We start from the raw sequence: 13,258 nt of genomic DNA, 5'->3' as shown, positions 1-13,258 counted from the left end.
AAATTAAACACTTCCAGTTGGATTGTAGAGGTTTACTAGCATGAGCTTCCTTTAAACAATATGCCCTGGAACATAGCTATATTTACTGGTATCATTTTTCTGATATAATGTTGACTTTTCTACAAATAGCTAGTTGGATAATTTAAAAAATGGTCTTCCCTTGGAGACATTTAACCCAAAAGTTTTCTACTAGCTGGGGCTTTAGGATCGAATAATAATTCAGGTGGCATCAGTCAACATGCTCCTAATACATTGAAAATAGGTGTAAAGAATTAAAGCTGTCCTCCTCTTAAACTGATGGCTGCAGTTAAGTGTGTGAGGTGTGAGCTACTGAAGAGATTCATGTGCTCACGTGGAGTATTTACCTCTTCGGATCCACTTGAGTGAGAAGCACATGGATTTAAAGGGTCTTTAAAGTGTCAGATGATTTATTGTTTGTGTCATCATTGATTTTTGTTAACCACCAGTTTCTGTATCATATCAGAATGAAAAGCACACTTATCTTCTCTTAAGCTTCTGATTATTTTCCCCTGAGTGGATGAAGCCTGTCTTTCTGGTTGTTTTATCCTCTTGTGTCTTCAAAGGCAGTTTGTGAAAATATTTATTACAATTTGCCACCATCCCCAAGCTCTCTCTTTCGCTCACTCCACCCCTCGTGGGGGAAAGGAGCCCAGAAGCAGGCTTGTTAGAGCCATGGCCACCGTGCTGCTTAAGAAACCAGAGCCTCCATCTTGCTCGAGACACAGGCAGGCTCACAGAGACCCCAGGGCACCCCTCCAAGGAGCCAAGGGGGTGGGGCCTTCAGCACCACAGGCTGAGGTTCCTGGGGCTCCACCTCTGCCCGAACCCCTTGTCCTTCCCATGGCCAGTGCTCAGCTCCAGGCTGACTGGCTGGTTGCATCCCAGACCACCTAAAGTCAGAGAAGGGTCCCCAGGGACCATGCATGAGCTCAGGTACCAGATCTCACTTTGAATTCGGATTCAGTCCCATGTTCCCCAAGTGTGATTGTGTTGGTTTGCTAGGACTGCTGTAACAAGGTGTCACAGACTATCTGGCTTGACCTAACATAGTTCAGTTGTCTCGTGGTTCTGGAATTTTCCTGATGGTTCAGATGGTAAAGCATCTGCCTACAGTGTGGGAGACCCGAGTTCGATCCCTGGGTCAGGAAGATCCCCTGGAAAAGGAAATGGCAACCCCCTCCAGTAATCTTGCCTGGAAAGTCCCATGGATGGAGGGGCCTGGTAGGCTATAGTCTATGGGGTCACAAAGAGTCGGACACGACTGAGCAACTTCACTTTCTTTCTCATGGTTCTAGAGGTGAAAGTTGAAAACCAAGGAGCTGGCAGGGCTGGTTCTTTCCGAGGGCCCCAAAGGAGGGATGCATCCAGGCCTCATGGACACCGTATCCTCATGGCTACTCCCTGTGTCTCCCTCTGTCCATGTCCAAGTTTCCTCTAAAAAGGACACCAGCCACACTGGGCTAGGGCCCGCCCTATGAGCTCACTGTAACTTGATCACCTGGGTAAAGACCTTTTCTCCAAATAAGGTCGTACACTGAGGTCCTGGGGATTAGGACTCCAACCTGTAAATTTTGGACACAAGTCAGCCCGTAACAGACCCTGAGTACATTTATTAACGTCATGTATGAAGAGTTATTGCACCCAAAGAAAGTTTTTGAAGACCAATGATATAACATAAGTCAAGTGCTTGTCATGAAGAAAACTTTTACAATATGTGTGTGTTTCCTGCTGAGACAAAGTGGAAAAGAGGACAGAAAGCTTCTGTCCATCCAGAGTCACATGAATCCGGCGACCTCAGCCATGTAGAACAGACACCCACGTGACAGCCAGATTCCCTACAGGAAAACACCTTAGAAACAGCAAAATGCAGTCTTGTGCTTTTTTACCCAAAATAATGGCGCCAAAGACCTGCCACTGTTGGGTTTAATACTCATCCTGAGGCCACACGTATAACAGCCCATGTGATCCCTCAAAGAATCACAGACATGGCGGAGGCCACGTCAGGGTGATTCCCTTGCAGGGCAACAGTGTCCGCCGTCTCCCCAGGAGAGATCGAGGTCTTTCATTACCTTCGCTTAATTTAGAGGGAAGTCTGATAAGGTGAGTTCTGTAGTTTCACACTTCTTCGAGGATTCTAAACAGCAATGTGGAAGTAGGCTGCAGAACCAGGAAGAGATAATAGCAAAGGATGGAAAAGAGAGCCTGTAAGTAGAGAGCAGAGACAAGTGTTCAAAGGTGTAAAGACCTGGGCCAGTTCGCATGAAGGTCAGCCATCTTCAGGCACTGCCTGCATCCCACCCAGCAGGTTGCTCGCCTCCATCGTGAAACCCTGGACCATCATGGCAGAGTCAGTTGTATTGCTGTTAGGTTAAGGGTCAGAGACTAATTAGTCATTCTTGAGAAGCTTTCCTAATAAAGTGATTAAGATTTTATATGCAAATTAAATTGATTTGTGTTGGAAATCAAAATCTCACTCACCCGTAGCGTCCCCTCACAGGGCCAAGCAGAGTAGACTTTACCATGGAGAGTTTCACCGCAGCCTCACGGTAGGTGCAGGGTTCTTACTGAATGAATGAAAGATGGTTCATGTTTACCTTTAATAAAAAAAAATAAAAAGGTGGCTGGAAACACCAGTATGTCCAGTGCACCTGCCGGCAGCAGTGGTGTCGGATTGAAATTAGGGGAACACAGGGGCACTTTGCTAAGAAAGTCAGAATGGATGCTGGGCCTGCCTTCCACCCAGGAAAGAAAGGGCCAAGAAGAGAAGAGCCTTCCCTGTCTTTCCCTGGAAGTAGGATTCTCCTGTACACCACAGAGGCATTCTCCTGCACATCACACAGGCATGCGGGCCACCACCTCGGCTGGGGCTGTTTCCCTGAGGCCCCATCCCAGGGCCTCAAGATAAGGAGAATTCTCCTGTATTCTTGGCCGAGAAGCATGAGTAGCGTAAGTCGCCACTGCCTTGGAGGGACTGTCTCCACCTGCGGACCCTTGCTTCCCTCTTGTTGAGAATATCTTTAACCTGTTTGCCAAGTACGGGGTACAAATCAGCTCTTTTAACCTGGAAGAAAAGGGATAAATATTTTAAATATTTGCCAAGATGTCTTATTTCTATCTGATGTTTATGGAGAACTTCTAAAACTTAAAACCTCAAAGTTTATCTCACCTTAGAAAGTGAAAGTGAAGTCGTTCAGTCGTGTCTGACTCATTGCGACCCCGTGGACTATAGCCCACCAGGCTCCTCCGTCCATGGGATTCTCCAGGCAGGAATACTGGAGTGGGTTGCCATTTCCTTCTCCAGGGGAATCTTCCCTACCCGGGGATCGAACCCTGGTCTCCCACATTGCAGGCAGACACTTTAACCTCTGAGCCACCAGGGAAAGAAATGAATTAAGACAAAACTCAATTTCTGAGAATGTGTCTCTGTCAGTCTCAATATTTGAAGGGATGGCACGTTAGCTATATTTTACACAGCAGGCTTTATTTTTAACAGACCTGCATTTCTGTATATGAACTGACGGCTGAGGGAGATGGAGGAGGACTGGACAGGAGCCGTAACCAGACGATGAGCAGAGCTGGTGTCATGACTGCTGTAATGTACAGTCTGGCTCAAGAGCCTTGCAGCCCATGGTCGCCATCTACTAGTGTGTGTTTCTAAGCAATGCCAGCGTGATTTTCACCACATTTTAGCTTGTTTGGCAGGTGCTCAGTTTGTGTTATGCAGGGCCTGTCTTCATTTTCCAAAAGGGATTTAACTCTGAACCTCATATTTACATAATGAATGCTCAAAAATAGTAGCCATTGCTGTTAATTCAATTTCTACAAAAACTAAATTATGCTTCCTATGAGTGGATTATACACATCTATGCATGTAATATAAATACATAATATAAATATATGCTATAAATTCTGCTGTTTCAGTCTCTTACATGTTTAAGCTTCATGAAAAATGACATTAAAAGGAAAATAAATAAATCTTTCCTAAATGGTCTTAAGGAGCAGAAGGAAATTTTGGAGTTGTGAATAACTAAGAATTGATTTGGATTTGGAAACAGAAGGCCATTTTTATAACCTCTAAATGCAGGGAGATGTTAAAATCCATGAATAAAATCCTACAAACCAGGTTTTCATAAAGCTTAGTTTGTTCAGTCACAACCTGCGTGAGATGAAAACCTCAGACAGGACGAGACAGTCGCTGAGAAAGAGCGATGGAAAACAGACCCTGTGACGTCGTTTCTAATTTCACAGTGCAGTTGCACATCCTGATTGATGAGGGAGTCCATCACTGCTCATTAACGGCAATAGTATCATTGTATAACTGTATTTAAACATAACTGCGTTATGTATTATCTGGTTATCATCACAGAGGTACTCAGAATTGTGGAATCTCAAGGAGAATTCTCCAGTATTCTTGCCTGGAAAATCCCATGGACCGAGGAGCCTGGCAGACTATACAGCCCACGGGGTCACCAGAGTCGGACATGACTTAGTGACTAAACCGCCTCAAGATAAGGAGGAAGAGTAAAGGTTATCTAGAGCCCAAAAATATCCTCATCAAGTTGTCATCCACTGAGACCTAAAACGTCGCAAGGATGAGACATACCACCCCCTCAGACAGCCCTTACTATCTTTGAGTGACTTCAAACACATAAAGAAAAGAAAAACAGCCGTCCCTTACCTATGGCAAGGAACTGACTTACAGTTCGTAAGATACCCAGCTGTAACCTAAGGGTTAGATTCCTTGAAGTTTAATAAAAAGCTAATAATTTATAGCTAGCAAGTACAATCCCAGACTCGAAAGCTGAGGGGCTCTGCTTCCCACACCAATAAAGTGGAGACTAAGAGACAAAGCCCAGAGACTGAACTGAGTGAACTCTGAAGCCAACCTCAACCTGAGGCTGACGTGAAGCATCTTGATTCCACAAATTTAGACCAAAGCAAACTGAAAATAGGGGACGTATCAAGAGAGCAGGATTTTGGCAGATGAAGACGATATGCAGAAAAAGGCAAACCAGCCAAAAAGCCAGTATAAACACAGAAGGATCAGGCTAGTTTTACCAGCCCCCAGACCTAATGGGTGAGCCAAAACCGAGAAAGCAAGGCTTGCTCCGAGTGTTAAGACTCTGAGGATTAAGACCCAGGAGAGGGGCTTCCCTGGTGGCTTGGTGGTAAAGAATCTGCCTGCCAATGCAGGAGACACGGGTTCAGTCCCTGATCCAGGAAGATCCCACGTGCCAAGGAGCAACTAAGCCCGTGCACCACCACTACTGAGCCTGGGCTCGAGCCCACGTGCCTGGAGCCCAGGCTCCACCACAAGAGAAACCACTGCAATGAGAAGACCAAGAACGGCAAGTAGATAGTCACCGCCACTTGCCACAGCTAGAGAAAGCCCTCACAGTAATGAAGACCCAGCACAAAGAAAAACTAATTGATGAGTGAATTAATTAACTTTAAAAAATAAAGAATCGGAAGGATAAGTATGTGCTTTGCATTGACCCGTGCTCTCATCTGTACTGGACAAATAGGCAAAAAGGAAACATCTCCAAGCCTGAGTGTCTATGTGTCTCATCTAAACAACTGTCCTTCCCCACTTGCTTTCCTTTGGTAGGTGTAGAATTATAGCATCATGAACAGATCTTAAAATTTAATAAGATCATTCCCCCACCCATTCATGAACGGAAAGTATAAACTGGAGTAGTTGCCATCAGCATGCTAAAATAGCTCCCAGGTCCACATCCACGAGGCAGTAACACCTCCAGATTTTAAATCCCCCTCATCTGTCACTGGATAGGCCTGTTCTCTCTAACTTACGTGCAATGAAACGCCACAGAGAAGGCCATGCAAAAGCATTTTTTTATTTGGAATTGTGGGGCCTCCTCCTATACCCTAGGAGACTGGAGGGCAGCACCTGGTGATTTCCTGAAGGACAGACATCATCCTGTTTCTTGTTCAACAACTTGCCATTGGCCAGTGGCATAATAATAGAGGAAATCATGTTTGTCTAATAAGTAATGAGATTATGGACAGGTTGCATACTGTTTGTATTTTCTCAGACTCTTCTTAAAGGGTTGTTTTTTTCTTTTAGTATTTGTATTATTTAATGATGCTTTGGGGGGAATTTTTTTTAAGCACTATTTCTGTATTTTGTCACAGGGCATTCTTGGCTCAGGTTTTGCATTAAAAGTACAAGAACAGCACCGCCAGAAACATTTTGAGAAAAGACGGAACCCAGCTGCCAACCTCATTCAGGTAAACGTCAGTGCACCAGGAGCACAGCCCTCCCTGCAAGGGTGCTGGGTCGGGAACCAGGCTCTCTGTGGCCTCACTTGCAAGAGCTACCCTTTGGTTTTGTTTTTAAACACGAAGCTAGAACTTATTGCACAGTCTTGGATTTGGTCATGGGCTCCCCACTCCCAAACAGAAAAATATCTATTTTCAGTCAATGGTCCGTGCTTCGTTTGCATTCATTAACCATGCCAGCAAGGCCACAGGGGCTTCACTAGTGGTTCAGTGGTAAAGAACCTGCCTGCTAATGCAGGAGACCCAGGTTCGATCCCTGGGTCAGGAAGATCCCCTGGAGAAGGAAACAGCAACCCACTCCGGTATCCTTGCCTGGAGAATCCCATAGACAGAGGAGCCTGGCAGGCTATAGTCCATGGGGGTCGCAAAGAGTCAGACACGACTTAGCAACTACACAGCAACAACAACAAGCAAGGCTACACAGATGTCAGCAAGGCAGTGCTGCTCCCGGAATGGCCTAGAGTCATGAACTAGTTGGTGAAACACCATTGATCATTCAGGATGGAGCAGAAAGCCTGCACTGCACTCACCTTCTGCGGCCAGGTGTATGTGGCTGTTCTGAAAAACACATTTATTCAGAATGTCAAGGTTTAGCACTTGGGGGATCACTTTTAATGCTGTCTAGAGCAATAACGAGAAATACTTATTTTAGAAAGTGGTGTAATGGAGTCCATCAGTGTTTGAGCACATTGAAAAGTGAAAGTCGCTCAGTCGTGTCCGACTCTTTGCAACCCCATGGACTTAGTCCATGGAATTTTCCAGGCCAGAACACTGGGGTGGGCAGCCTTTCCCTTCTCCAGGAGATCTTCCCAACCCAGAGATCGAACCCAGGTCTCATACATTGCAGGCAGATGTTTTACTAGCTGATCCACAAGGGAAGCCCTTGAGCACCTTACTTGAAGCTAACTCATAATGTATAAGTTGTTCGGCGTTTAATCTCCTTTTCAATAACTCCGGTTTGCTTCATCAGTAAAGGAATGCTTCTCTTTTGTCCTCCATATCTCTGGGGAGCAGAACCACCCTGGAAGACGGGTTAAAAATCACTTAATATGTTTTCCTCTGGATCCATGCTGTGGAGTTCATATTTAATTACAGCAGAGATGATTATGTAATCTCCTCCCTGCCAGGCAGCAGGCGACCCAGAGCTACAGAACCAGAGGCTCTGGGGCGGTGGCTGTGGTTTCTGCAACAGGAACACGCTCTCTCACTTACACTGTGAGTTCCGGGAGAGGGAGGGGGTCAGCGGCCACAGCACAGCAGCCCTCCTGCAGCCTTTGCTTGTGGCTGTGATGCTGGCACCTCCCGCAGAGGTGGGCTGAGTAGAGGAGGGCTCAGCAACATCAGGAAGGGAGTCCATCTGTTTCTGTGGCCACATGAGGGTGTCAGTGTTTAAATAAAGCTGTTCCCTGACTCCTAATGCGAAGCACTGAGGGGCTCTAGTTTTTAACTTTCCAGGTTTTAAAGGGGCACCAAAGATACAGTAAATTCTGTTTTCCTGAAGGAAATATCCCTGAATAGCAGGAGTTTAAGATCTAAGGCCAAATGATGAGGGGTGCTGAAGGAGAGCGTCCGCACCCCAGAGCATACAGAAAACACCCGAGAGCGAGCCCCCCACCCTGTGGAGCTTAACTGACCATAACGTGTCCCCAGATGTCTAATGCATTTTTCTCCTTGCTCCTTTTCTCTTTCGACTCCTCTTTCATGTATACATCTTTCAGTTCTTGAAGGATGCTTTCTAGCCTGTGAGCACAGAGTTACTCCCTGGGTTCCTGGCACAAGCCCGGTCCACCTGGGGAACGGATAACATGCCTTACACACACCTGATCTCAGGAGCACAGCCATGCCATTGGCATGGATAATGATCAAATTTATTGAAGATCCTTGTGAAATTGTTTTATTCGCTTTTTTTATTTTGTATATTTTCTCAATCAACGTGTGCTCAAAGTACAGACACTTCTGTGTACAGATCCTTAATATTTGTGGATATAAAAGGGGACTCTGTCCAAAAACATCTTAGGCCATCCGCTGTCCTGTTGGAAAATGAGGCCCCTGCCGAGTTTCTGAGGCTCCGACCCCTTGTGATGACAGAGCTGACAGCTGTGCCCCAACACAGTTGCCAGTAGCTGCAGGTGGCTGCTTACATTTAGAAGTTCAGCTCCTGGATGGAACCAACCACATCTCAGGTGTACACTAGCCAGCCAGATGCTGGCAATTGTACTGCATGAAACAGATACAGAGAAAAATAGGAGGGAATTTCTGATCTAACTCATCGTTATTAACTAATAAATTGTGAAAAAAAATTCCAATTGAACTTGAAAACAGATTACATTTCCTGCAAGAAATCTCTGGGCCAGAGGCATTTCTATGCCAAGAGCCAGGCAGAGCTAGGCCAGAACAGCCTCAGACGTCACCCGTAGGAAGCAACGGGGCTGATTGCAAATTTTACTTAAATATCTAGGTTTTTATTTTGTGGAACAGGGTAAGGTAACATATACTATGATCGATAATTGAACTTGTACCAAGATAGGCAACAGTGGAGTAAAATCTTTTTTTTTTTTTTTTTTTACTCAAAGCTCTATGTGTTATTCTAAACAAAAAAGAATTTAAAATGAAAAGCTCTAAATGTTGAAGAATACCTTTAAACCTAATCATAGTTTCATAAATCGAAGTGGATTCTACCAATTTAAAAAGCAATTGTTGCCCTGTCCAAATGTAATTAATTAATTTATTCAGTCCAAATGTAATTAATTAATTTATTCAGTTCAGTTCAGTCACTCAGTCATGTCAAACTCTTTTGAGACCCCATGGACTGCAGCACACCAGGCTTCCCTGTCCATCACCAACTCCTGGAGCTTACTCAAACCATGTCCATTGAGTCAGTGATGCCATCCAACCATCTCATCCTCTATCACCCCCTTCTCCTCCTGCCTTCAATCTGTCCCAGCATCAGGGTCTTTTCAAATGAGTCAGTTCTTTGCATCAGGTGGCCAAAGTATTGGAGGTTCAGCTTCAGCATCAGTCCTTCCAATGAATATTCAGGACTGATCTCCTTCAGAATGGACTGGTTAGATCTCTTTGCAGTCCAAGGGACTCTCAAGAGTCTTCTCCAATACCACAGTTCAAAAGCATCAATTCTTCAGCACCCAGCTTTCCTTATAGTCCAACTCTCACATCCATACATGACCACAGGAAAAACCATAGCTTTGACTAGACAGACCTTTGTTGGCAAAGTAATGTCTCTGCTTTTGAATATGCTATCTAGGTTGGTCATAGGTTTTCTTCCAAGGAGCAAGCGTCTTTTAATTTCATGGCTGCAGTCACCATCTGTGGTGATTTTGGAGCCCAAGAAAATGAAGTCTATCACTATTTCTATTGTGGCCCCATCTATTTGCCATGAAGTGATGGGACCAGATGCCATGATCTTAGATTTCTGAAAGTTGAGTTTTAAGCCAGCTTTTTCATTCTCCTCTTTCACTTTCATCAAGAGGCTCTTCAGTTCCTCTTTGCTTTCTGCCATAAGGGTGGTGTCATCTGCATATCTGAGGTTATTGATATTTCTCCTGGCAATCTTGATTCCAGCTTGTGCTTCATCCAGCCTGACATTTCACATGAAGTACTCTGCATATAAATTATATAAGCAGGGTGACAATATGCAGCCTTGACCTACTCCTTTCCCAATTTTGAACCAGTCTGTTGTTCCATGTCCAGTTCTAACTGTTGCTTCTTGACCTGCATACAGATTTCTCAGGAGGCAGGTAATGTGGACTGGTATTCCCATCTCTAAGAATTTTTCACAGTTTGTTGTGATCCACACAGTCAAAGGCTTTGGCATAGTCAATAAAGCAAAAGTTTTTCTTTTTCGATGATCCAAGGGATGTTGGCAATTTGATCTCTGGTTCCTGAATTTTCTAAATTCAGCTTGACTTAATTTATTAGATTCAAAAATAATAATAAAATTATTAAATATGTTCATTGTTTTTCCTTGCTGTAACCCTTTGCCAGAAGTCAGGGCTTTATGCTTTGATTATAGATTATTGGAATTTATTTGAAGGATGCTTTAGATTAAAAAGCAAGCTTCACTTGCTGATCCATCAACTTTCTTACCCAATTAACCTACCTTGGTTTGCTGACCACACAAAGCATCAAGACCAAGACCAGTCTCATCTGTTTGGGGCCAGAGTTGCTGTCTGTGTAAAGGGCACTGGAGAGGCCCAGAATGCTCTGTCGTTCGGGCACCAAGGCAACTAAATTAACAGCATTTCAGGGTTTTATATAAAAGTTTAAAACTTCAGCAGCTTGCAACAAATTTAGTTGTATCAATATCTTTGCATGATTCATTTAAGTTAACATTTCCTTTCAGGTAGACCTGTCTGGAAAAAAAAAAAAAGCAACTATCAATGATGTTTAGAATACCTGCCCAATGTCACCACTTGTATTAATAATGTCTGAGACTTGTGATGTGCCTCTTGCTGTGTGGTGTGTTTCTACCCCATTCTGTCACTTGATCCCCAGGACAAGCCTAGAAAGAGGTAGGACTCAAGTCCTTGGTGTTTGAATCTGAATCTAGTGCTCTGGAATCTGAAGTCCAGTGCACTGGGCGTATCCAGTGCCTCATAGATATGTCTCTGAAGCCTGGGGATTCGTATTTCAAGGTCCTTCAGAAGTTCCATGTGAGGAGTTTCCTTCTAGAGCGATTGCACCAGTTCAGGGTGGAGCCAAGTACTTTGTAGGAAACAGAGACAGGTGGATGAAATAAGTTTGTGAAATGAATGCTGACCGGGGGCTTATTTTCCTGAGGGAAGAGATAAGAAGATGCTGTTCTGGAGAAATGAGTTGGCCGCAAAGAAAAGCAAACTGTATATTGAAACTTTGGCTTCCTCCTAGGAGAGAATTGAGCCTTTATCCCATTACCCTAAAGTGATGCCCCTAAAGTAAACTCAGACCACTGACACAGAGCTTGTACATCTTTTGTAATGCTTCAGTCATAAATAAGGACAGATGCTGAAAAAAAAAATCATCCTAGATATGAAAATCATGACTTCAGAAAAAGAAGAAAACAGAAAAGGAGATAAAACTGAAAATCTAGAAAAGTAGAATAAAAAGAGATGAAAAAAGAAACAAAAAAGTAGGAAATTTGGATAACCATTCCAGGAGATCAAATACTCAGCCAACATAAATACTTCACAAAGAGTACAGGAAAATGAAGGTAGCATTTTGTCAAAGAAATTTCATATTCTGGATCTCCAGAACTGAAGGACAGGAGTGGCCACAGTAAAAGACCTACCCACCCCCCAACCCCTGCAAGGGCTCAGCCCTGATAACAAAAAAGCTTCACGGGATACCCTTGTGAAATATGAGAACTCTTGCAAGAAAGTGAATCCTAAATGCTTTCTGAGCAGAACATACCCAAAGGGTCCTGAATCTAGATTGCATGGATTTCTCATTAGTAACCTTAAAATTAGAAGACAGTGGAACAATAGTTTCAAAATTGTGGAGGAAAATTATGTCCAATCTAGAATTTTTTATCCAGCCATAATATTCATGGAGTGTGACAGTCACATAAAGACGTTTTCAGATATGCAAAATCTCAACATTTTACCTACCATTTACACTTACTCAAGAAGCCAATATATATATTTTACATTTTCCTTATCCATTCATCTGTTGATAGCCACTTGAATTGTTTCCATGTCTTTAATTGGCTGTACAGCTGTAAGTGGGATTGCTGAATCATATGGTGGTTCTGTTTTTAATTTTCTGAGGAACCTCCATGCTGGTTTTCTTTGCAATGTATATGCGTATGTATATATGTATGTATGTTGCAACAACACAGATGGACCTTGTTATTATACAAAGCGAGAGAGCCAGGCAAAAAGACAAATACTGCATGGTCTCACTTATACGTAGAATCCAGAATTTTTTTTTTAAATGTCCATCTAGAAACAGAAGCAAAAAGTGATTGCCAGGAGCTGGAAGGTGGGGAAATAGGATGAAAGGGTACAAGCTTTCAGCTATGAGAATGAATAGGTTCTGAGGATCTAATGTGAAACGTGGGGACTGTCACTGATAACCATGTTGTATAACTGAAATTTGCTATGATTGTAGAACTTAAATGTTCCACACCAAACAAAAAAAAGACAAATATGTGAGGTGATGGATTGCCTAAATGAAGGAGATTCTTTCAAAATGTATACATACATTAAACCATCATGATGTAAACTTTGAAGATCTCACAATTTTATAAGTCAATTATACCTCAATAAAACTGAAGTCCAAAAAAAAGAAGGAGAAGGAAAAGCTGCTTGAATTGATCCTCCAAAACAAGGACATGAACCAAGAGAGGAAGGAAACATGGAATCCAGGGAACAAGAGATGCCACACAGGAAGGAGAGCTCAGAGAGCTCAGGGCAGGCCTGGGGAGAAGTCGTCAGGGAGACACAGTGGACTCACAGCTTTCTCAACATAGCTGATGAATAGAATTTTTGAGTTCTGTTCCAAAGTTTAGGAATGTTTTCCTCATAGGTACATAAAGGCAAATCAATAAATTAGAATAGGGTAATACTAACTCTACAAATGTATGGATGTGAGAGTTGGACTATGAAGAAAGCTGAGCACCAAAGAATTGATGCTTCTGAACTGTGGTGTTGGAGAAGACTCTTGAGAGTCCCTTGGACTGCAAGGAGATCCAACCAGTCCATTCTAAAGGAGATCAGATCAGTCCTGGGTGTTCATTGGAAGGACTGATGCTGAAACTGAAACTCCAGTACTTTGGCCACCTCATTCGAAGAGCTGACGCATTGGAAAAGACCCTGATGCTGGGAGGGATTGGGCGCAGGAGGAGAAGGGGACAACAGAGGATGAGATGGCTTGATGGCATCACTGACTCGATGGACATGAGTTTGAGTGAACTCCGGGAGTTGGTGATGGACAGGGAGGC

General features: G+C 43.6%; 1 protein-coding gene across 1 annotated transcript in view; it reads left to right on the top strand.

Moving 5' to 3' along the window:
• KCNQ5 (potassium voltage-gated channel, KQT-like subfamily, member 5) overlaps positions 1-13,258 on the top strand; it is a 248,204-nt gene that overhangs the window by 132,222 nt on the left and 102,724 nt on the right. The window contains exon 8 of the mRNA XM_010851279.1: positions 6,175-6,270. Coding sequence (XP_010849581.1) covers positions 6,175-6,270 — 96 coding nt within the window. The remainder of the gene's footprint in view (positions 1-6,174; positions 6,271-13,258) is intronic.

The sequence above is a fragment of the Bison bison genome, unplaced genomic scaffold, assembly GCF_000754665.1.
Source record: "Bison bison bison isolate TAMUID 2011002044 unplaced genomic scaffold, Bison_UMD1.0 scf7180017864300, whole genome shotgun sequence".
NCBI lineage: Eukaryota > Metazoa > Chordata > Mammalia > Artiodactyla > Bovidae > Bison > Bison bison.
Note: the sequence above shows the minus strand (reverse complement) of the source record. Positions and strands in the feature narration are given on the sequence as shown.